Below are 23,101 nucleotides of genomic sequence, written 5' to 3'. Positions count from 1 at the left end.
GGAGAGGCGACGACGTTCGCGAGACGCTAGATGTGGGGGGACCCTTATTGGACACGGTGTACATATTTTGATTTTCACCCTTTAAAATGTTTCTAAGACGCAACGTTTTGCAAATTTGGTCACGTCATGCACAGTTAAACTGTGGAATGAATTGTCGCCAGCGGTATTTCCGGACCAATGCGACCATCAAACCTTCAAGAAAAGAGCGTACATCCATCTTAAAGGCCGGCAACGCACCTCCAACACTTCTGGTGCTTCTGGTGTCCATGGGCGGCAGTGATCGCTTACCATCGGGCAGCCTATCTGCTCGTTTGCCTCCTATCCCATAAAAAAACGTTTAATATTTTTTAAGAAAAAAAAAACCGCCGCCTTTCGGGTTGTGGTGAAAGCTACTTGCGAATGTTGGATTATGTAGAAATGTGTAGGTATTTTTTAAAACTGCTTTTAATGCTTTAATTATTTGATGGCAACACAAATCAATATACGTACGTATAACGCTAAGGTTTGAGGAGTTTCTCAATTCCTCATGAATCCGATTATAAGAAATCGAAGCTTGACAAACTTTGACTTGAAAACTCAATAATTATGCTTAACAAACATAACTAAATAAATGTCACTGTTCTGAACTTAAATGCATGCTTTTCTTACAAAAATACCAAAGTCACTATGAGTGTGCCGTTCAGATTTGAGGAGTTCGGTTCTGACCATCATCAGCAGTTCCACTGCACCAAATGTCACTGTTCCGGACGTAAGTGCATGCTGTTCTTATAAAAATACCAAAGTCACTATAAGCGTGCCGTTCAGATTTGAAGAGTTTGGTTCTGAGTGTTCTGACCATCATCAGCAGTTCCACTGCACCAAATATCACTGTTCTGGACTGGACGTAAGTGCATGATGTTCTTATAAGAATACCAAAGTCACTATAAGTGTTCCGTTCAGATTTGAGAAGATCGGTTCTGATCTGACCATCATCAGCAGTTCCACTGCACCAAATGTCACTGTTCTGGACGAAAGTGCATGCTGTTCTTATAAAAATACCAAATTCACTATAAGCGTGCCGTTCAGATTTGAGAAGTTCCGTTCTGGCCATCATCAGCAGTTCCACTGCACCAAATGTCACTGTTCCGTACCTAAATGCATGCTGTTCCTTTAAAAACACAAAAATCACCATACGTATGCCTTTCAGATTCGAGGAGTTCCCTCGATTACTCCAGGATCCCATCATCAGAACTGGGTTCTGAGAAAAATGGGACCAATCTGTATTCATATACATTCAATTTTTTTTTTTTTAATCGGTCCAGTAACAACGGAGATATCGAGGAATAAACATAAAAAAATGAAAATAATAAATAAACATACAGACAAATTGAGAACCTCGCCTCAAATCTCTCAGATTTGAGGCGACGGTTAAAAAGTGACACATCATGAGCAGTTCCAATGCACCAAATGTCACTGTTCTGGACGTAAGTGCATGCTGTTCTTATAAAAATATGAAAGTCAGTATAACTGTGATAATTTCCGAAAATATTAATATTATCAAAAAACGATCTTAGTAAACCCTTATTCATTTTTAAATACCTATCCAAAAATATATCACACGTTGGGGTTGGAATGAAAAAAAAATCAGCCCCCACTTTACACTTTACACTAATAAAACATTTTTTTCCATTTTTCATTTTTGCACTTTGTTGACGTGATTGATATACATATTGTTACTAAATTTCAGCTTTCTAGTGCTTACGGTTACTGAGATTATCCGCGGACGAACGGACGGACGGACGGACGGACGGACGGACGGACGGACGGACGGACGGATGGACAGACAGACATGGCGAAACTATAAGAGTTCCTAGTTGACTACGGAACCCTAAAAAACAGAAATCACTATTAAACTATTCTCTAATTTCAAGTTCCTAACTAAAATTTTCCTAATAAAAAAAAAAAATTGATCCCGCTACAAACTTTCACCCCCTTTTTCCCTCTACTAGGGTTGTAAATTTTCATAATCGATTCTTATCTCTTCGAAATTTTGTTAATGCAATCTATACAAATTTCGACTTTCTAGCTTTCGTAGTTTCGGCTCAGCGGTGTTGGTTGTTGAATCAATCAATTAGGAAACCTGAATTTATATATGTACATGTAGACTAATACTATACTTTTACTACATTCATATACCTTATTTACTACTACCATACCATAAATATGAAATTAAATAAAGAGTCCCCATATAAAATTGAAAATTATGTTATTAGCAATTTAATTCAAAACTATCAAGATTATTCGTGTCTGCGTTGAATTGAAACGCGCGTTGAGTTGCCGGTGCTCGCGTACCCAGCGCCAACGCCATCTATCGATGGCCGTTTCGTGAAATTGATGAGCGCTCTAAGGAGTAAGGGGTCATTACCTACCCCTAATAATAATCTCTAAAATCTTTAATAATCATGTAAGAAATCATGTTAACTATTAAATGTAAAAAATTATAAGGTTCGTTTTTATTTTATTTAAAAAAATGTGACATTTGTATAAAACATTAATGTCATACAAATATACATAAATTCAAGCCTATATTCCCTAAACAGGGTAGGCAGAGCACATGGAACTACTCAAGATTCCGTGCCACGGAAATAATTAATGACATATTATATTGTAAGTTACATATCGATGAACTAAATATCAGAAGGAAGTCACTAGTGTCAGTCGTTCGTGCCAGAAAAATATCTAGGTACCTATAATGAATTAATGACAATAGTGTAGTATGTATTTTTAAACAGCAGTTTGTCCTGTTATCCTTGCAGTTTGCGGTAGATATCCCAAATATTACAAAGGAACTCGATTTGTCAGGGCTACTAGGCCATAACGTAATATTTTTAACCCCAAAACCTTTCAATTTATTATTATTATTATTATTTATTAATCAGGCAGGCAGTTATAACAACTGATAGTTGCCTGTATCCAACAATTCTTTCTTAAGATGTGTTCTATTTATTTTTCTATCGGTTGCGTTCTGCGTTGCGAGTCCATGCATCTAGCGCGACTTATGTCACTATGTGGTTATCTCTCACAGGCACGACAAAATGCTTCTCAAATCGTTAAAAATGTGATTTGCGAACTCTTTCTTATTTTGATGAATAATACTTAATGTAAAAAATATTCCCACCGACCACACAACGCCGTGCGTTTTAATCTCAGACCAATTACGAATATTACGATACTTACCATCAAGATTAGAACCATAAAGAGTTTGCGTATGCACATGCGTCGGTAATATTGGTTAATTGCTTCTGTTGCTTAACTGAGTGATTAATTTAACTGCACAATCATTTTAGGCTAAGAGTCAGCCCCGAAATTGGCTTCGTAAAATCAAACTACAACCAAATTTTTGGTCCTCAATTTCAAGTCGTGATACCAATGTGTGTTTTTTCCTCCAATTTATTATTATGGATTTAAGCTGAATCATCTAAATAACAAATTCACTTTATTTTTGATCACCAAGACGAGATAAAGATTTTGTTACTAGTCGTACTGCGCCGCGGAACAAAACTTTGACACTATGAAGACTTAGTAAGTTTACTGAATAAAATGAAATGAAATATACAACTGTGATAAACCGTTTTGTGGGACATATGTTTTGTTATGAATGTACCTCTTGTGTTAATAAATAATTAATAACTCACCCGGAGCTTGGCGGTGATGTTTGTGTTTTTGAGTTTTATGGAATAAGTCGATCAAAATTTTAATCCAAGTTATTATAATTATAATTTCCTATAGTTTTCCTATTTCAATCATTATCCTCCTTGCGTTATCCCGGCATTTGTCGCGGCTCATGGGAGTCTGGGGTCCGCTGTGACAACTAATCTCAAGATTTGGCGAAGGCACTAGTTTTACGAAAGCTACTGCCATCTGACCTTCCAACCCAAAGGGTAACTAGGCTTTATTGGAATTAGTCCGGTTTCCTCACGATGTTTTCCTTGACCAAAATGACATTTCGCACATAAGTTCCGAAAAACTCATTGGTACGAGCCGGGGTTCGAACCCGCGACCTCTGGGTTGAAAGTCGCACGCTCTTACCGCTAGGCCACCAGTTTTCCTATTTCAATAACTTTTAGAAACTATAATGAATTTATTGACAATAGTAAAGTTGTAATAGATTGTAAAGTTTCTATCGAACAAGCTCTCGTACTCTTTTATCTTACTCGATGAACAATAAACTTTCAATATCACTTTTTGCTTCAATGACCTTTCCGAGTGATAAGTAGTGCACTGAATTGACTATGATTGTGCCGGAACTCTTCAATATTTTACTTTTATTTATCACAACATGTCACAGCGCGATGGAAGGGTTTATCGAAGGGGGTGCTTACGCGAAAATAGAGAATTTTCCACATTCCGTGTTTCTGTACATGATATGTAAGAGCCCACAAGTGTGCGGCGGATCCATTTTGACCCAGAATATAATTTTGACAGCGGGACATTGTTTTGAAAATTGTTCAATTAAGGGTAAACAGATCATAGCTTTTGCAGGCAGCGAGAACACTGATGAGGTAGATATTTGAATTTTCTTATTCAATGCTTATTCAACGTAGACGTACAATTACTTACTTACTACTTACTTGGCTGGCGCGATAACCCAAAATGAGTTTTGGCCTCCAACACAAGAGCACGCCATTTGACTCGGTCTTGAGCGGTATCGCGCCAGCTTTCGCCGACAAACGTAACGACGACGTAGACGTAATCAACTCAAAAATTAAGACGATACGGTAGGGGTCAATTCTCCATACAAACGCTCTCGACTACTTATTTCCTCCCTGGTTTTTGAAGATAGAGCAATGATTTTTTCAACACAGGTTGTTATTATTTTTATCTGTGTCGGACCGTTTTGATTTTTGTGATATTCTGCTTTTTAAAGATTCTAGAGCCAATCAAAAATTTCCAAATCGTCCTTTTTCATTGTGGCGCAAAAAAAGGTGTGATACTCAAGATTGGTAACAATTAACCAAAAAAACTAAACGGTCCGACATAGATTATTTCATTGTTATTCAGATTCTCAAATTTCGTTCAGATTGATTAAGTTTTGAAGGAGGAAAGAGTCGAGAGCGGATCCTCGATTTTAAAGATTTTTTTGAAATAACTTTTGACCTGTTCTTAATGGACAATTTTTTTTCGATAAATCTAGTTAATAACACTTGTATATTTAACTAAAATTCCCAAGTTGAAAGGGGGGCTCCTTTCCATTTTAGCATTTTAACTACCGTATCCTCTTAAGTAAGGTACAGCGAGAAAATCTCAACTGGGGGAATATAACTGGTCCATTTTTTCCATGTTTTACAATGCTTGCATTATTAAGTAGAGTTATATATATGGTAGGCGTGTTCAGAGGATACATGCAGAACTCAACATCATAGTGTAATAATGGAAAAAATAGATTAGTTACAATTGCCCCCCAGTCGAGATTTGCCCCGCTGTACCTTAGTTTAACTGGCCATTAGACATACATATAATCTGGAGCATCTTCAAAATCGTGTCAATGTAAAATTTTAATCTTAACAAGTTGCAAAGACTGGCTTCTGATGAGTAATACAAACGAGTGATGCTTACTTACCTCTTACGAATATCAGGGGTCAAGATCGCACTCAAAACTTTAACCACGGTACAGCGAGTGAACAAATCAATTTTGTATCACTACCACACATAATTCAGAATATGTTTTAGGTATATCATTCTGTCATCGCAAGCAAATGTGACAAATGTCTCTTAGTAGGGCATTTTCAGAATTTGGGTCCCCCCAATTAGCGTAACTCGCTGTTAGTTCTGTGACGACCATTAAGCATAAAAAATGTCTAAAAATTTACTTTTGTCACATCCTGTAGATTGTAGATTATCTGTCTAATGTAGATTATTGCTTAAAGTTTATGTAACTAACACAAAAACAATATTTTTATTGAAATTGAATGCTTAAAAATCATCGTCACAAAACTGACAGTGAGTTAATTTTTGTTAACAACTTACGCTAATTGGGGGTCCCAAATTCTGAAAATGCCCAGTAGCAAAACATCTACTGACCTAACTCACGTGAGGTTGTTTTTCCCCACTTTGAATGGTACGTAATATCAGCTGCAAAAGTGCATGGACATTGAAAAATTGGCCATGCTGTTTGCAACTGATAGTACCTACATATTTTTTTTCGATGGTGTAAAGAAAAATATTGTAGATTATACTATATTTTTTAGGGATTCTTGTCAAGCAAAAAGTTTTCCGCTTGCATAACTAATAAGTGACTCCTATTCATTTCAGATGCTAGTCTCCGATGACATCAACAAGTTTCGCATCCACGAAGACTATGATACGAAGGGGCTTTTCAACGACATAGCCATAGGTTATTTAAAATCTGACTTGCCTCTCGGAGACACCATGAAGCGAATCATTATTGGCAAGAGCTTTCCTGGCGTTACCATGGCTAAGATAGCGGGGTGGGGCGCAGTTGATGTGAGTAATATTTGTGGCCCTAAGTAGTGTCCTAGTGAAAAGGGGCTTAGTTTACAACGATTTTGTTAGCCCCGCCTGCGCAAGGGTTAAGTACCTCTTGGGGGGCCTCTAAGGGCCTCTTGCACCAATAAAAATAAAGGATTAACCCGAGAGTTAACCCACCATTTTAAATGGAATTTGACAGATGAGTTCATTCTGGGTAGTGCGCTCAAGAACTGCACGACCTAATTCCTCCTTCTCCTTTCCATCTTCGGACGTCGAGGCGGGGGGAACGAATGCACCCGTATGTGTTTAGTGTTCCATTTATCCGCACAAAACGATTTGCCTCATCCTTTGTAATGCGGTCTGCAAAGGAATGGAATGCGCTCCCACCATCGGTGTTCCCAGAAAAATACGACCTCGGTCTCTTTAAACTAAGAGTGAATAGGCTATTACTGAATCGGTGAGCTCCATCTTAGACTCTGTCTTCACTTCCCATCAGGTGTGACTAGGGTCAATCGCCGATCAGTCCATAATAAAAAAAAACCGGCCAAGTGCGAGTCGGACTCGCCCACCAAGGGTTCCGTACCTACAAAACTTTTACGTTACTCACATAATTCTAAAGACTGGGCTAGGCTAGAAGTATAGGTTCTCTAATGAGCATAATTGTGTTTAGCGCCACCTCTCGACGAATTCGCGAACTAATTAGCACAGCTTGCGTGAGGTCTTTTAAATAATGTTAACCAAATTCAACATTTTTTATTTTATTTTAAAGTAGGTGTTTCATGTAAAATTTCGTAGCTATAAATTTTAACACCCTTATTCATAAACGTACACTAAAGTATCCAGCCGATAAAGTTCGTTTGTCCCTTTCTATCACACCAATACGTCGGAAAGGGACAAACGAAATTTATCGGCTTGATAACTTTAGTGTACGTTTATGAATAACGGGGTAAGTAAGTATGGTAAACATCAGAAAGGGTGAGTAAAACAATCTGAAAGGTTCTAAGTTTTACTTAAAGGTTTTTTAATCTAATCTAAATTTGGTTATGGTAGCTGAAAAAGTATACAGAATAGTATAACGCAAGTTTCTAGCGAGAAATTACTAAATAAATATTATTTAGTAAATACATTATCTATTGTTGTATTTTGCCTTGGACCTTGTAGTACCTATAGGTACTCTTGTATCACAGAGAACCTCCTATAGAGTAGCAATCTTGTATATTTTGTTCGCGATACGAGTCACCAGTGTTTGGGGTGCGAGGAGCGGGCGGGGAATGTGTTAAGCGCGCTGTGATTGGCCGTTTCAAGGACGGCGGGCAGTCGCGCCAGATGAAAAGGGACAGAAGTATGACTGTCCCTCTACTGACGCGTACGTGGCCAATGTAAGTTGACCTATGCCGGCTCTGAATAAATTATAAATATGACTTATTTGTGGAATGTAATGCCGTCTGTTTTTAAATTTGAGCTTCTTGTTACCTTTCCACACCATTTCACACTACAGGTGGACATCTTTAAGGCATTAAAATACCCTTTTCCAATTTTTTAGTGCGAAAAACACGCGCTGATTTCGGGTCTGTTACTTGGTCGATACTGATCGGGCACGGCGAGCGCCCGCGCTTATATCAGTGCAAATACTAGGAAGGCTGGCGACCGCGAGTCGTCTTGTAATAGATGTCTATAGGGGTTGGTCTGTGTCTTGTATATGCGAACTAAAGCCAAGCGATAAAAGGTAGCTGAATAATGTCAGATTGTACGACAACAAGAGACGTGAGCCGACTGCGTGAATGAGTCGCGCTTTCTTACGACAGAAATTGCTTGACAAATATACCGGGTGCACCTGCCCGGTATTTAATGGACAACCTTTTAACCACCAAGAGGGCACCTTACAGAAAATCGACATTAAGGTTTAGTAAAAGTCGCCTGGTTTTCGAGATTTTCACACTTTTTAAAATTTTAGGTAGTAGGTATTAAAATTTTAAAAATTGTGAAAATCTCGAAAACCAGGCGACTTTTACTAAACCTTAAAGTCGATTTTCTGGACCAGTATAAGGTGCCACTCTTGGCAAATAAGGGGTTAAAAGAAAACGAAACTATGGCATTGCAGTGACAGGTTGCCAGCCTCTCGCCTACACCACAATTTAACCCATATCCCATAGATTTTCTGGACCAGTATAAGGTGCCCTCTTGGTGGTTAAAAGGTTGTCCATTAATTACCGGGCACCCTGTATAATATCAAATCGTACGAGAGCAGCGAACGTGTGCAGGCAGCGAAGGGAGCCGACCGCGCGAATGATGAGTTCGCGCGGCGAATCCCACGTGACATCGTCCATCGACACCCCTCCTCCCTCCCAACCCGCCCGCAGCGGCGCGCGGTGTCTCCGCCCGCCTGTGTATCGTCCTTCAATTTCTTTACATATCGAAACTTATTACTGAAGAAGAAGGTTCAAAATTGAATGAATACAGGTGTATAGATATTTATGTAGCTGACCGTACGATAAAAAGTATAATTCATACACTTAATTGTAAAAATGTAATGTATACGGATTAATGAATTTAATATAGATAGGTAATTATTGATATATGGCAAAACGAACGAAATTGTTTACACCTCCGCAAATAAGTATCTAATGATAATTTTTAATTTACCATGTTACTTCACGTACCTAGGTACTTATTTTAAAAACCCTAAAAATATCTATTGCGTTTCTGCCACAGACCACCATGTGGTTTCTGCATATTCTGCGCTGTGATAGAATTTGCAGAGAGCGCACGCGGACACCGGCGCGGCGCCAGTGGACGCGTCTGTGTGCGTGAGCTAGGTATGCATACAACTACAACTGCTGTAGGCACCGCCCCCCTCAGTAGATCGATGCGATAACATCGATTTAAACTTCCCTAGCCTCGTGGCGCCCACCATACAAAATTTTTGCTAGGGAATTTTGATTCTTATTGTACTTGAGATTGAATTCAATTTCAGTTAATTCGAAAAATTTTAGAAACAAAAGAAATTATATTTTATTTGTTTACATGAGAGTTAAAATTCCATTGAAACCATTTATATGTACTTTAGAAAGTATCAAAGTACATTCGGCGCCACGAGGCTAGACTGTCACCTACACGACACACTGTGTATACACTGTCACCTACAAATTCGACACTCAAAAGTGTCCGATCGCTTAGTTGCAAATGTGTGCGTCTAGTTGACAAACGAAAACTTCGCAATGTAGTAAAAACTACTTTAATTTTTTTTACAAAAACAACGTTATTTCTTAGTAATTAAAGTTCAATTTCAAATGCAAGCAATTGGCGGTTATAACATTAATAAATGTGATCATCGCGCAAGCCATAAAATTTTATTACCGCAGGTGGCAGCACGGGAAGCATGGTCGCGCGATAGACGATAAAATATCGGGCCGTCCCTATCGCACTTACAAATAGTGCGATAGGGACGGCCTGCTATTTTATCGTCTATCTCGCGACCATGCTTCCCGTGCAGGTGTGCATATTTTTAAACAAATCTACGTCTTATTGCAACAACATAAGTTTAATTCAGTTCGCGCTGCTGCGCGGTAGTTTAGAACGATGCGATAATCCATCGATAATCAGATAATCACCTAAAAACGCGATCTAGATAATGAATATGAATATGACACTGAATTGTGCAAACTATTGGACATAAACCGTGGATGTGGCCTTGAGCGTTCGGATGAATCGGATGGTGTCCTACCGCAATCTGAGGCGCTGAATGTTTTAAGACTGTGCACACTTACGCCGTGTCTTGCGTGGGCGACGGTCGCGCGACCGTCGCCGTCACGTCTCATCGTATCGTCTACTTCCATATCGATAAGGTTTGATTTCGTATGCGTCGCATCGCCGTCGCGCGACCATAGCGCGACCGTCGCCCACGCAAGCCATCGGCTTATCATTATCAGTCGCGGTCGTCAGCCGCGTCCGTCAGACGCGTCCGTCAGACGCGTCCCGTAATTTGTTTCAAGCTTTATACACAAGTTTTCCTTTCAATAGCAATAGCTAACGTAACGCTTGGCTTGAGTAATAAAAACTGTATAGTTAAATTAATGAAATATGTATAAGTAGGATATTGAAATCTTCTTTCTTCGTTGAGCCATCACAGCTAACTTTAACTTACAAACGGTCTTAAGCACATGCACTTCTGAAGGCGCTTAAGTCATTTTTGCTAATAAAAAAAAACCACAACGTTCTATGAACATTGGTCAAGTGCGAGTCGGTTTTCGACTTTTCCATACAAAGAACTCATGAGCGCCTGAACGACTATGATGGCAAAGTTAACGTTTCGCACTTTCAAGACTTTACGTATATATCTCGGAAACGATAAGAGATAGAGCAAAATGGACTTCAGATTTGGGCTTTCGGTGGCACAAATTCTATGTTTTCGTAAACAGACACCTTTTTTTGGACCGATTTGAATAAAATTTTGCTCAGTCAATTTATAAACGGTCTTAAGCGCCTCCTTTTTAGTAGGAACTTAAGTCATTTTGTACAAATGAAAAAAAAAATTGAACAAGTTCTAAAAAGAAAAAGACAGAAATGAATTTCTTTATACCTGTCCAACTCGATTACACAATTTTAAGACGTTTAGTAACTACTTGCAGCGGCAGTGAGTGAAATTCGTAATCTGAGTTTTTTTCTCTTAAGTCCGACTTACGCTTGACTGTAGATTTCTAATAGGTTTTCCTGTAATCTACAGGGAGAGGGCTATCTCGTGTATTTTTTGAAAATTTTACGCTAAGTAGTTTCGGAGATAAGGGGGGGAATGGTCATTTTTTGCTTATTTTCTTAAATTACTTCTAAATTACCAAAACAAAAAATATTAAAAAAATATATTTCAGATGCTGATAAAATGCTCTTTCATTTGATATGTAACACAATATAGTTTTAATAACTTTGATTTTTAATTTTCAATTTTACCCCCCAAAAGTGACCCCTGTGATTAAATTTCATTTAATTAAATTACATGTCCGTCTTTGGGCCACAAGTTTACATACGTGTGCCAAATTTCAAGTAAATCGGTCCAGTAGTTTCGGAGAAATCGGCTGTGACAGAGGGACAGACAGACACGCGAGTGATCCTATAAGGGTTCCGTTTTTCCTCTTTGAGGTACGGAACCCTAAAAAAGATGACAGCCCACTAACCCTGAGTTAAGTGGTTGGTGCAAGTGGGCCTAAACGTATTAATTTCACAGAAGTTTGACGTTTAAAATAACATGTGCAGCGGTGGAACTGTCAAAATCGCTGCCAACTTAGTGCGTTTTCACATTACCTAATCTCCGATCCGATATCGGATGTAGGAAGGATTTGAAAGGCAAAAATCTAAGATGACGGCTTATGGGATATCGGTCCTACATCCGATATGGAGTCGGATAATGTGAAAACGCACTTAGCTTGGCATTACTCTACAAGTCTAGCGCAGCGCAGATTAGATGTAAATTTATGAGTTAGTGAGTATTAGTTATTTGTTATACAAGGGGGCAAAGCTGTATTTTAGCGCCGAGTGTAGAATTGAAAAACGAGCAAGTGAAATGATCCTATAGTTGAACCACGAGCGAAGCGAGTGGTTCGAGAATAGAATCCTGAACTTGCGAGTTTTTTAACACACGAGAAGTAAAATACATTTGCACCCAAATGTAACACAAAACTTTTCCCCTCACTATAGCGAGGAAACTACAACGCAAAAAATGCGTTTATCACTGCTTCCAGTAGTTCCATATGTGGTAAATCACCTTTATTACTAGATTCACCTACTTTTATCAATTTTAAAGCAGTTAATTTGACTTTATTCAAGGTCAAATTACTTTACCCACTAGTGGATAAAATGCGTTTTTACCCGCTGGTATTAAAGGACAAAACACGTGTTTCCGAGCTAGTGAGGGGAAAATTTATTTATATGTACTGGCGATCTCGCAAACAATTCTAACGATTTTGCTGCTGTTATGTGGGAGTTTTCGGGGATGAAAAATCGATCTAGCTTAGTCTTAGGTGACGTGAAACGCGACTTTTCGAGTTGTCATGCGTTTTTCTTTATAACCACAAAATTAAAATTTTGAAAAAACCCCCGACCGCGACATGGTAGACCGATTTTCATGAAACATGGCTAAGAACACTCCCGACTAACTCAGCTTTCAGACCAAAAAAAATTAAATCAAAATCGGTTCATCCGTTCGGGAGCTACGATGCCACAGACAGACACACACGCAGACGACAGACAAACAGACAAACAGACAGACAGACACGTCAAACTTATAACACCCCTTCGTTTTTGCGTCGGGGGTTAAAAATAGAACTCCGAGCAAAGCTGGGTAGCCCAGGTACTAAATCATATAAATGTGAATGCAGGAAGGCACGATGCAACAAACCCAGAAATTGAAGATGGTGACACAGATCCTACAACCATTTACTGCGTGTCTTGAAGTGATTAAACTGAGAGAAGGAATGATGTGTGCTATGAACAGCGCAAGGAATCACCCATCGCAGTAAGTTTGTTACCTTTAATAAGTTGCCTTTACTTTATTTGGTTTTGTGGTGCTGACGCTCTTGGCCTGACGGTACGAGCGTGTGATTTTCAATCCGGAGGTTGCGGGCTCGAACCCCGGTATCAATGAGTTTTTCGGAACTTATGTGCGAAATGTCGTTCAATATTTGCCAGTCGCTTTTTGGCGAAGGAAAACATCGTGAGGAACTCGGACTAATTCCATTAAGGCCTTAGTCACCCTTCGCGTTGGAAGGTCAGAGGCATTCGTTTTCGAAAAACAAGTGTCAAAGCGGATCCATGGCTCTCATGAGCCGTGGCTGATGCCGGGATAACGCAAGGAGAATGATGGTTTCTTTAATTTTTTGGAGTGATATTATAGAATAGACGTAAGAAAACTCCTCGCAAAAGTTTACAAAACGTGAGGGCCCTTTCCTACAAGTGCCTGAGGAAATATAGGCTGTGTACTTTACGCGTATTGCCCGAAATGGAATCATAAAGAAAATGATGTTTACTTAGTCACCTGTAAATCCTGGAGTACAGCTGATATAGGTCATACCCATAAGATTATGCACGTGTTTTTTTCTGTACGTCTTTCACGCACGATGCCAATAGTATCAGCTAATAACAGCTAATATTGTACATTAAGGTACGACCGAAATCGCGGACTCGGTTTTGGCATTCTCGGCTAAAAATCGGGCAGAGATTCTCGCTGAAACCGACACTGTAAATTTGCGTGTTTTAGTTACCCGTTGGACACATCGCCCATTTGGTATCCCGATTTTAGTAATTTTGTTTGGCTCTTTATTGATATTTTATGCCAACAACAAACAAATACCGAGGTATGATTCAAATACTAAATTCTTGGTCTATTTTGCTACGGTCGATAAGGGGGTGCGTTAAATAGGAACAGGGTCAACGCTGGATGATACGGAACACTAAGCAGGGCCCATGCTCTTGATTTCCTGATTAATCGCAAAGTATTAAAACATTTTCAGTGAAAAATGCATGTTTTTTCTGTGCTTTATAAATTCTCGGTCTCAGTCTCGGCTGAGAATCCCATGGAACGTCGATCTCGGTTCTCTCTCGGTTTCTCGGCCGAGACAAAAATATCGTTCTCGGCCGGACCTTAATGTACGGTACGATGCACCCTTGCTTTGCCCTTAGGCGCTAGTCCCACTCAAAGCGAGTAAACGATTTATTATAAGGGAGGCTCCATCCCTTAGCTTATATTCATTGTGTAATTTATATGAATAAATAATTTTGAATTTTTTTTTAATTTGAATTTACACGGGAGAGACTGTCTTTTGTGCGTTTCTTTATCGCCAAAAGGTCATCGCTCACTCGCTCGTAGGACCCGTAACTAACAAGGCCCTATATGAAACTGTAACTATAATAGGTAATGGTAGGGACCTTACCATGGATGAAGTATTTTGTAAATCCTGACTGATATATGACTACGCGCCTGTTACGGAATTACATTAGAACTATTTTATTCATACCATACTGAACTGTCATCCCATACATCAAAAACAGCGCCCTCTTGACAATAGTCAGCGAAACGAAAACAAAACGCCGCGAAAGGTAGTCTGGCTCTGTCGCGCTAATATGCAAGAGCGATAGAGATAGATATCTACGAGCGTATGTGCCATTCGGCTTCGCACCCTGGTCAGGTCTGGCCTGGTAGACTTTAACAAACATTATAATCCCAACAGCGGCGACTCCGGCAGCGCACTAATATCGAAGAATAGTCAGCAGATCGGTCTGGTGTCTTTCCGGACCCCGAACAGGAAAGAAGTGGTCATTTACACAAACGTGTCCTACTACTATAACTGGATCGAGGAGCAGACGAGACACCTGCAGTGCGCGGATTGAGAATGACTTTTTAAACATGGCGGCCAGAATGGACAAAGATTAAATTTTAGTCTACAATTTTCTTTTTTTTTTTAACAAACTCCTTTTAGCGCTTTCACATTATTCGGTCATGGTATAAAAATATGTACATATTTAAGAAATTGTTATTGAAAATCAATAGTTATTTGTTTTACAAGGGGGCAAAGTTGTTGTTTAACCACACGTGCCAATATTGATACCCGAGCAAGCGAAAGATTCCAATATTGAACCGCGAGCGTATCGAGAGGTTCAAAAAGTGGAATCTTGAGCGTTGCGAGGGTTTCAAGGCACGAAGGTTAAACAAACTTTGCCCCCGAGTGAAACACAACATTTTTCACCACACCAACACGAACAAAATACAGACTATAAAACATCAAACTAAATCAAATCCATCAATTTATTCAATATTTAGAATTCGAAATCATTATTTTTAAGTAAATTCTAACAGCCAGCGCAAGACATCAAGTTAAAATTTGTATGAAATTACTTTGCACTCTTGTGGATAAAATGCAATTTTGCTATCTGTTTTCGAATAGCAAAGAGAGCCTTTACCAGTTGGTGTGGTGAAAATATCTTTATCCAAATAGGTGAACTAAATATCGAAAGGGGCGGCACTCTCTCGCAGCACTTTTGCTCTCTGTATTATAGTAGGCGCTAGTAACTACTGTTTAAATAATGTAACTACGTAGGTACAATAACTTATCTAATCAAGTAACAAATTTTATGATTTCTCATTAAGAAAATTCATACTTAAACACATTCCATTCACTTGGCAACGATAACACTACAGTTTCTTGCAAATAACTGTTTTTGTCTAAGTTGATTTCAGTAAAATGGAGGGAAATATCATAGGAGGTCAAGACGCTTCGATAGAAGAGTTTCCTCACGTTGTGTTTATATATTTGACTTGTAATAAATTTTCTTGGATTTGCGGTGGGTCTATTTTGACCCAGAGTTTAGTGCTGACGGCTGCTCATTGCTTCAAATACTGTCAGGAAGAACTGGATGTGGTTGTTTTTGTTGGAAGAGCCGTAATGCCGCAGGTAAAGTTCATAGGTATATTGTATTTTAGTACTCAGTTTAATACATGCCGGTCATATTTGGTTCACAATAAATTGACAACATTGAGGTTTTAGGATGGTAGCATACTATTTTTCACCTTAAGTAAGTTCGGTGACATTTCCAAAAATTCTGTATTACCTACGCATAAGTAGGTATGTAAACGCAAAATATTAAAAAAAAAATTTTTTACTTTGACGAAGTGCGTTCTGATCTTATACCTACAGAGGTTCTCAAATAGGGGCCTGAAAATGCGGCGAAATGGTTCCAGTAAAGGATGGTACGGCAGTGTTTGCTTCGCGCTCGACTGATACACCAATCGATCGATAATTTCTATCCAAACAAATGGATTGATCGCTTGACATTGTAAAACCCTCAATTTTTTTTAATTTTTGCAAAATGTCCGATATTTTAAGATGACTTGTGTAATAATGTTCTTACTGCTTACCGTTTAGGATTATTAACGGCTCCTTCTGCCCCCGACGAAACACTCTCAAATATCGCCTTTTTTTGTTTCCAAACTCTGTAGGTAACACGATTATCTACATTCATCTAGATTCGATAGAATCTTTAGTTCAGCCCGACGATATAATTTTCAGGCAAAAGCAGCGAGAAATGTGACTCTGTACATGATTCACGAGGGCTTTGACGAGCGAACTTACCGCGACGACATCGCTCTAGCGTGCACTATGGAGGAGCTGCCTCTTGGGAGGACTGTCAGACGAGTGATCATAGCGAGGAGCTTCTCTCGTGAGGCGAAACTGCAAGTTGCTGGCTGGGGACTCGTCGGTTCTATTCATGTAGGTTACAATTTTTACCTATAGAAATATCACCAAGTGTCACTGTCCCTGACCATGTCCGTGTAGGTATATGGTTCACTAGGGCTTCGGCGAGCGAACTTACCGCGAGGAGGTGCCTCTAGGGACTGGTTCGTTCGATTCATGTAGGTTACAAATATCGCCTGTTACAACAATATCACCTTGAGGGAGCTTTTATGGGGGAGAACTAAAAGCAGAATTATCAAACGCGTTGTCACAGTCACGGATCCTCGGTCCTCCGCAAGGCAAAATTGCAGGTTAGACTGAGGGCCGGTTTAAGTTGATTCAATCTATAGATGTAGGTCACAAAATGCACCTCTTATATTATAACAGTATCACTCGGGCGCAGTTGCCTTTGGAAAGCAGTGTTAAGCGGGTGATCCAGGAAATTCCAGCACTAGGCGAAAGTTAGACATTAGTAACCTATATCAAAGGCTACTTATATCCAGTTTTCATAATAGTAGCATTTATTTTAAGTAGGTTTATTATAGTATTTTTTCTACTCCCGTGTTGTTATTCGTCATTTACCGTGTCGTGCATAGATCATTAAAACCCTACATAAAAGATGCCCGCCCCCGGCCGGCGCCCCGCGCACCCACGCATACGATATAGCTCTTAAAGCATTGTTAGGTAGCCGTTAAGGGATATAGCGGGCCGCGGGGCGCCGGCCGGGGGCGGGCGGCGGCGCAGGGGAGTGCGAGCGACAGGGTGAGTGCAGAAACATTGCAGAGGACAAGTCAAAATACTTATAGGAAACAGTGCGAATTTCACGAAAGTTATTCTAGAAAACTATTCAAAAGTAAGTGCATGGTCGTAGAAAAAGTATTGTATGCAACGGTGTTTAACTGAGTCAAAAAATACTCGTGGCGTCTTAATAACAATTTTCGGCTTCGCCTCAAATTGTTACCCACGCCACTCGTGTTTTTTGACCTCCTTTAAACGCCTGTTGCATAAAATACTATTATGCAACCCGCGTTTAAAGGAGGTAAAAAAACGAGTGGCGTGGGTAACAATTTGAGGCGAAGCCGAAAGTTGTTAATAAAGACGCCACGAGTATTTTTTGACTCAGTTAAATACCGTTGCATACAATACTTTTCCTGCGACCATGCACCTCGTAGAATAACTTTCGTGAATTTCACACTGTTTTCTGTATTTTGACGCAAAGGTTTGCATTGCAAGCGCTCGAGCCAGCTGCCCAAAGCCATCCCCCGCCGGCTTCCTGTGCATGCGCGCAGTAACGCTATAACAATGCGTTGCCATGGTTACAGAGCCAAACAATGCGTTTTAAATTTTTCGATACTGCACGCATGCGGGGAAGCCAGCGGCGGTGGGAGCAGGATTTGGGGAATATACTTTTATGTAGGGTTTTAAAGATCTATGCACGACTCTGTAAATGACGAATAACAATTCAGGAGTAGAAAAACAAAGATTATGAAATTCAAATCGGCATCCTAGTTAATTTGGTGTTTACAGGAAAAGCCTGACTTGGGGACAGGCAGGCTGCAATCCCTGAAGCAGTCGTTCAAGCGCAAGGAAGCGTGCAGGCAGTACGCGCTCTCACCTGGCATGATGTGTGTTGAGAACGCTATCACTAACCGCCCAAGTTTGTAAGTAATTTATACTTATACCTACTTAAACAACTCTAGCCTGTACGGAAAGAAAGGGGTCGTAGAATGTATTGGACCCCATTTTACGACTCTTTCTTTTCCGTACCAGCACTATTTTATTTTGTGCAGTGTCGTGAGTAGCAAGTTTAAAGAGTTTCAGATGCACCTAAAGAGCGATTAAAATAAGTGCAGCACGGGAAGCATGGTCGCGCGATAGACGATAAAATATCAGGCCGTCCCTATCGCACTTACAAATAGTGCGATAGGGACGGCCTGCTATTTTATCGTCTATCGCGCGACCATGCTTCCCGTGCTGGCGTAGCACACTAGTTAAATAAACTTTATCTCATCGGTGCGTCCCTATCGCATTTACAAATAGTGCGAAAAGGACGGCCTAATGTTGTATCGTTTATCACGCGACCATGCTTGCCTTCATGTAACTTTTGATTCTGTAAGATTAATTGTATCGTTTGCAAACGTTTCTGCTAATACAAAATTAGTTTAACAAATGTTTAAACACAGAAAGAACACATAGAAGTTATCTTTTTTTTATTAGCCCGTTATAGTGTCCCACTGCTGGGCAAAGGTTTGATTTCCACAACTCCCTCAGCAGGGTTAGCACATGATTGCCGCGAGAGTATGTCGCCGCGAGATAGACTACCCGACTTTATGTCATTAATACAGTTAGAAGAAGACGTGTCATCTATCTCGCGGCGACATACTCCCGCGGTAATCATGTGCTTGGCCTACTGGTGTTCTTTTTCCGGCCAGTCACTCATAAAAGTATCCAAGTCGCCCGCCCTTCGCCTAGGTCTGCCACGTCCCCGCTTCTTTGTCGGTATTTTATGAAGAAAATTCATTTATCTATCTTCAAAAACCAGTTAGAAAAACCACTCCTGTAACGTCCTAACTGATTTATTTTCTCCCAGGGGCGACTCCGGCTGCGGCCTAATCGCCAACTCCATCCAACTAGTCGGACTGGTATCGTTTCGGCACAGTGGGCTCAAACACATCGTCATCTACATGAACGTCTCTCACTACTATGACTGGATACAACGGAGCGCCAGCCAACTGATTTGTACAGATCTGTGAAGGGGGGCTAAAGATACTTCGTTGCTTTTAATTGCACTTAAACTAAACACGATTGGTGCAAATTTTGCATAAAGCACGCAATCACTAGAACTTGACTGTACTTAAAATAAAATATTTTATACCATGCACGAAATAAAGCATCCGATAAATATTATAGAAAAACATGAACAGAAGTTATTTTTAAATCCAATTTCTATTTAATAAATCAGGTAGAAATATATAAAGTAACTGTATTGACCGTGACGTCACTAAATTCGATTTCATATTAATTCCATATTATTTAGCCAGATGTTGAAATTCGTTTTTCGTTCGTTTCGTTCGTTCATTCGTTAAAAAGAAGCTGATTTGACTAGGAGGCAAGTAGCCTATTGGACGTACCTTAAACATTTGAACATATTCAACAGATTGAACTGGTATCCTCCTGACACAGTGGGCTCAAGCAGATCGTCATATACCTACGTGACTACTATGACTGGATACAACGGGGCACAAAGAAACCGATTTGTACAATAATGTGAAGGTGTTCTAAAATATTACGTTGTTTCTTTTGATTGCGCGCTTTACCTCCATTTATGTAAGTCTCGTATGCAAGCACGCATTCACTAGATTTGGATGGTACGGTACAGTGAGCTGCAAAATTGCATGGACAAATTATGCATGCATGAATTCAGCGGGCTCAATGATGATTGTCTCCTACTAATGTGACTGTATACAACAGAGCACGAGGCAACTGATTTGTACAATAAAGGTTCGGTCACACTAGGGCGTTTTGATAGCGTAGCGTTAGCAGAGCGGAATGCGAGCGCATTCAGAGCGGATCTGAATACGCTCTGAATACGCTCGCGCGGTCACACTCACACATAACACAGCGCGCATTGTGAGCGGACTTCTCTGAACTCTGAATATGAACCATTTAGCTAATTGTTTTATTCCAAAATGTTGTTTTGATTTCTTATGTGCCATTCAATACTTATTAGAAGTTGACAGTTGCAAAATATAAGCTTACAAGTTACCATGTGCAGAACGCGCGAGGATCGCACGCGCGCTTTGAAAACGCTCGCGATCTGCTCCATCTGCGGCACCGCCATCATTGCGCTCCGCTAACGCTGCGCTCTCAAAACGCGCTAGTGTGGCCGAGCTTTAAATATGTACAATACAATACAATACAATACAATACTCTTTATTGCACACCTTGATAAAATACAACAATACAAAACAAGGAAGAAACACGAACAAAGGTAAACAACAGGCGGTCTTATCGCTAAAGAGCGATTTTTATGTAGGTAGTGTATTTAATTTTTTCTTGTACTTTTAGGTGGTCTAAAGAAATACGTTGACGAGTACATCACACTTTTCATTGCGCGCTAAAGCACCATCAGTGCAAGTTTTGCCTAAAGCAAAAGCACACATTCTTTAGATATAGACGTAGAATGCCATAGATATTAGATACCTACAGTAGAAATATATCAGTGTTAATTTAAATATGGATGTAATTTCGGGATGTACCGACTAGTCGCCGACTAGTCGGGAAAGCCGACTATCCGGCCACATTTGTAGTCGGCGATTAGTCGGCGACTAGTCGGCAAAAACGGCCGTTTATCGGCACTTCATGAATGATAAAAAAACAGTACAAAATTCAATTACCAGCTGAGAATTATTGTATTATGTAGCTATTCGTAATTCCTTTTTTTGTCAAAATAACACATATCTGTAATCATCACAGAAATAAATTTCCTACCTAGGATTATCGACTTCATAGGCAGGATCACTACCCACTAAGCCAAGCCGGTTGTTAAAAATGGAAAATGTATATAAATATTGTCATCAACCTTTGAACTTGTAAAAAATCATGAAAAGGGCATTCAAAGGACAAAAGTGACATTCAAAATGTGAATTTAGTCGAAAATTTTGTTTTGGCCGACTAGTCGGCTGACTAATCGGCCACCCAAGCGCCGACTAGCCGTTAGTCGGCCTAGTCGGCCAAATCAATAGTCGGTACATCCCCAATATAAATCCATCGCATTATGTACAAAAACCTTAATAGAATAAATATAAAAATAAGAAATCCTTGTAACTCCATGAGAAACTCTTCTGACCTCTTCTCCTTGTTTATTGTTCCTAATTTAAAGCCATTAAAACAACTTTACTGGGTTAAAATTATCAAGCCTAGGTATATTTCATTAGTAGTTTATTTATAACTCTTGTTTATTGCGTCAAATCTTGGAATTAAAATTAAACTCATATATGTATAACCCGGTTTACCACTTTACCTACTACTGTAGGAAAAATCGTGTTTCAGTACTACTTAATTACATATTTGGATGATGCAACATCATAAAGCTGATTTAGTACTAAAACCGGCAACCTTCAAATCAAGGGTGAACAGGCATCTTCTGGTCGAGCTCACTCCATCGTAGGCCACGTCTTTGCCTTTGGCTAGTCTGTGGTCAAGAGTAAGCCCATTCCTAATACATGAGATATCCACGGGAACTCTTTTTAAGATATGACGCATTAGAATCGTACAAATTATATTCTACTCTACTGCCTAATAAGTACCTTCGAGTGCGTTTGCGAAGCTATTTTTGATTTAGACTGTACTTCCAGTACCTCCACATAAGTATTCTCACCATAAAATAAAAGTGCAATGCAACAATACAGGGCAACAAACCCAAGATGTGCAATATTAATAGAAACTGGTTGTCCTCAAGGCTCCGTTCTTGGGTGAAAAGCGGCGGTAAAACATACGCTGTTTGTAACCACATATGATGTTTTATCTAACGACGTTGTGCTAAGTAGTTGGGGCAGGTTTATAGCATAAACATAGACATAGACATAGACATTTTATTAATAATAATATTTTTTTTTATAAATATTACACGTTCAGCAATAAAATTATTTAACAGCAATTAAATTAAGATTAATACAATTTCAGTCTAATTACAATTTCGAATATTAAATTGAAAGATGCATTCATTGATTATGTTACATATGATATGTCATTTAGATTTGTTAATTTGATTTAATACATAGTTATTATTTTATTCTATTATAAGTTATTTGGTAGGTCTAAGATAGTATTTTATACAATCGTGATATAATACAAAGCTTTTCAGTCGAGTACCATGTTTAGGCCACGAAGCTTGCTGAGTGGCCTAATAGTAGGTACGGTACGAGAGTGAAAAGCTTAATTATATCACTATTGTATACAATACTTTTTCTATGAGTCATCATCTTCATCATCAATGGACGAAAAATATCATCGTTCAAGTTAAAATTAATGTTAATAGCGTCGTTCACCGTTGTATCAACATCGAATTACCTGGCAACCAATTGTTTGTAATAACCGTCTCTGATTGGTCGATAACGCGATAAATAAAAAAAACCGTGTTTCAGATGCAGAAAAATTTGCCAGGTATCGCAAATTAGTAAAGAACTTGTATGAAGTTCTATTTTTGAAATTATTACAGTTAACTAAAAGTGAAGTGTAATGAAATATTATAGTTGACTAAGTGTCAAAGACTATCTAACACTGAAAAGTCAGCACTTATAGTTTAGTCTGTGGTGTCCTAATTGACAGATTATAAAGTCGACGAGTAGAAAAACTCTTTTATGTCATAGAAGGAGTATTCTAAGGGCCATTTTCTTAACTTTTTTAAAAATTGG

At 39.3% G+C, this 23,101-nt stretch overlaps 2 protein-coding genes across 2 annotated transcripts; both read left to right on the top strand.

Annotated features, from left to right (window-relative positions):
- Window positions 1-4,052: 4,052 nt before the first annotated feature.
- LOC125232981 (trypsin delta-like) lies at window positions 4,053-14,886 on the top strand. The gene is made up of 4 exons (XM_048138843.1): window positions 4,053-4,541; window positions 6,292-6,483; window positions 12,837-12,973; window positions 14,685-14,886. The coding sequence occupies exons 1-4, from the start codon at window positions 4,272-4,274 to the stop codon at window positions 14,842-14,844; spliced, it is 759 nt and encodes a 252-aa protein (XP_047994800.1). The 5' UTR covers window positions 4,053-4,271; the 3' UTR covers window positions 14,845-14,886.
- Window positions 14,887-15,666: 780 nt separating this feature from the next.
- On the top strand, window positions 15,667-19,507 carry LOC125232383 (trypsin epsilon-like). Its single transcript, XM_048138024.1, has 4 exons — window positions 15,667-15,905; window positions 16,521-16,721; window positions 18,213-18,346; window positions 19,276-19,507. Exons 1-4 carry the CDS (start codon window positions 15,696-15,698, stop codon window positions 19,436-19,438), a joined length of 708 nt encoding a protein of 235 aa, XP_047993981.1. The 5' UTR covers window positions 15,667-15,695; the 3' UTR covers window positions 19,439-19,507.
- The last annotated feature ends 3,594 nt before the right edge of the window (window positions 19,508-23,101 follow it).

The sequence above is a fragment of the Leguminivora glycinivorella genome, chromosome 13 (genome assembly GCF_023078275.1).
Source record: "Leguminivora glycinivorella isolate SPB_JAAS2020 chromosome 13, LegGlyc_1.1, whole genome shotgun sequence".
In the NCBI taxonomy this organism is placed as follows: domain Eukaryota; kingdom Metazoa; phylum Arthropoda; class Insecta; order Lepidoptera; family Tortricidae; genus Leguminivora; species Leguminivora glycinivorella.
Note: the sequence above shows the minus strand (reverse complement) of the source record. Positions and strands in the feature narration are given on the sequence as shown.

Bases quoted from the DNA above. Each gene is read 5' to 3' on its own strand.
- LOC125232981 (XM_048138843.1), top strand. From the start codon at position 4,272: ATGATTGTGCCGGAACTCTTCAATATTTTACTTTTATTTATCACAACA. The intron at 6,484-12,836 runs GTGAGTAATATT...ATGTGAATGCAG, and splicing joins CGGGGTGGGGCGCAGTTGAT to GAAGGCACGATGCAACAAAC. The intron at 12,974-14,684 runs GTAAGTTTGTTA...TAATCCCAACAG, and splicing joins GCAAGGAATCACCCATCGCA to CGGCGACTCCGGCAGCGCAC.
- LOC125232383 (XM_048138024.1), top strand. From the start codon at position 15,696: ATGGAGGGAAATATCATAGGAGGTCAAGACGCTTCGATAGAAGAGTTT. The intron at 16,722-18,212 runs GTAGGTTACAAT...TGGTGTTTACAG, and splicing joins GACTCGTCGGTTCTATTCAT to GAAAAGCCTGACTTGGGGAC. The intron at 18,347-19,275 runs GTAAGTAATTTA...ATTTTCTCCCAG, and splicing joins ATCACTAACCGCCCAAGTTT to GGGCGACTCCGGCTGCGGCC.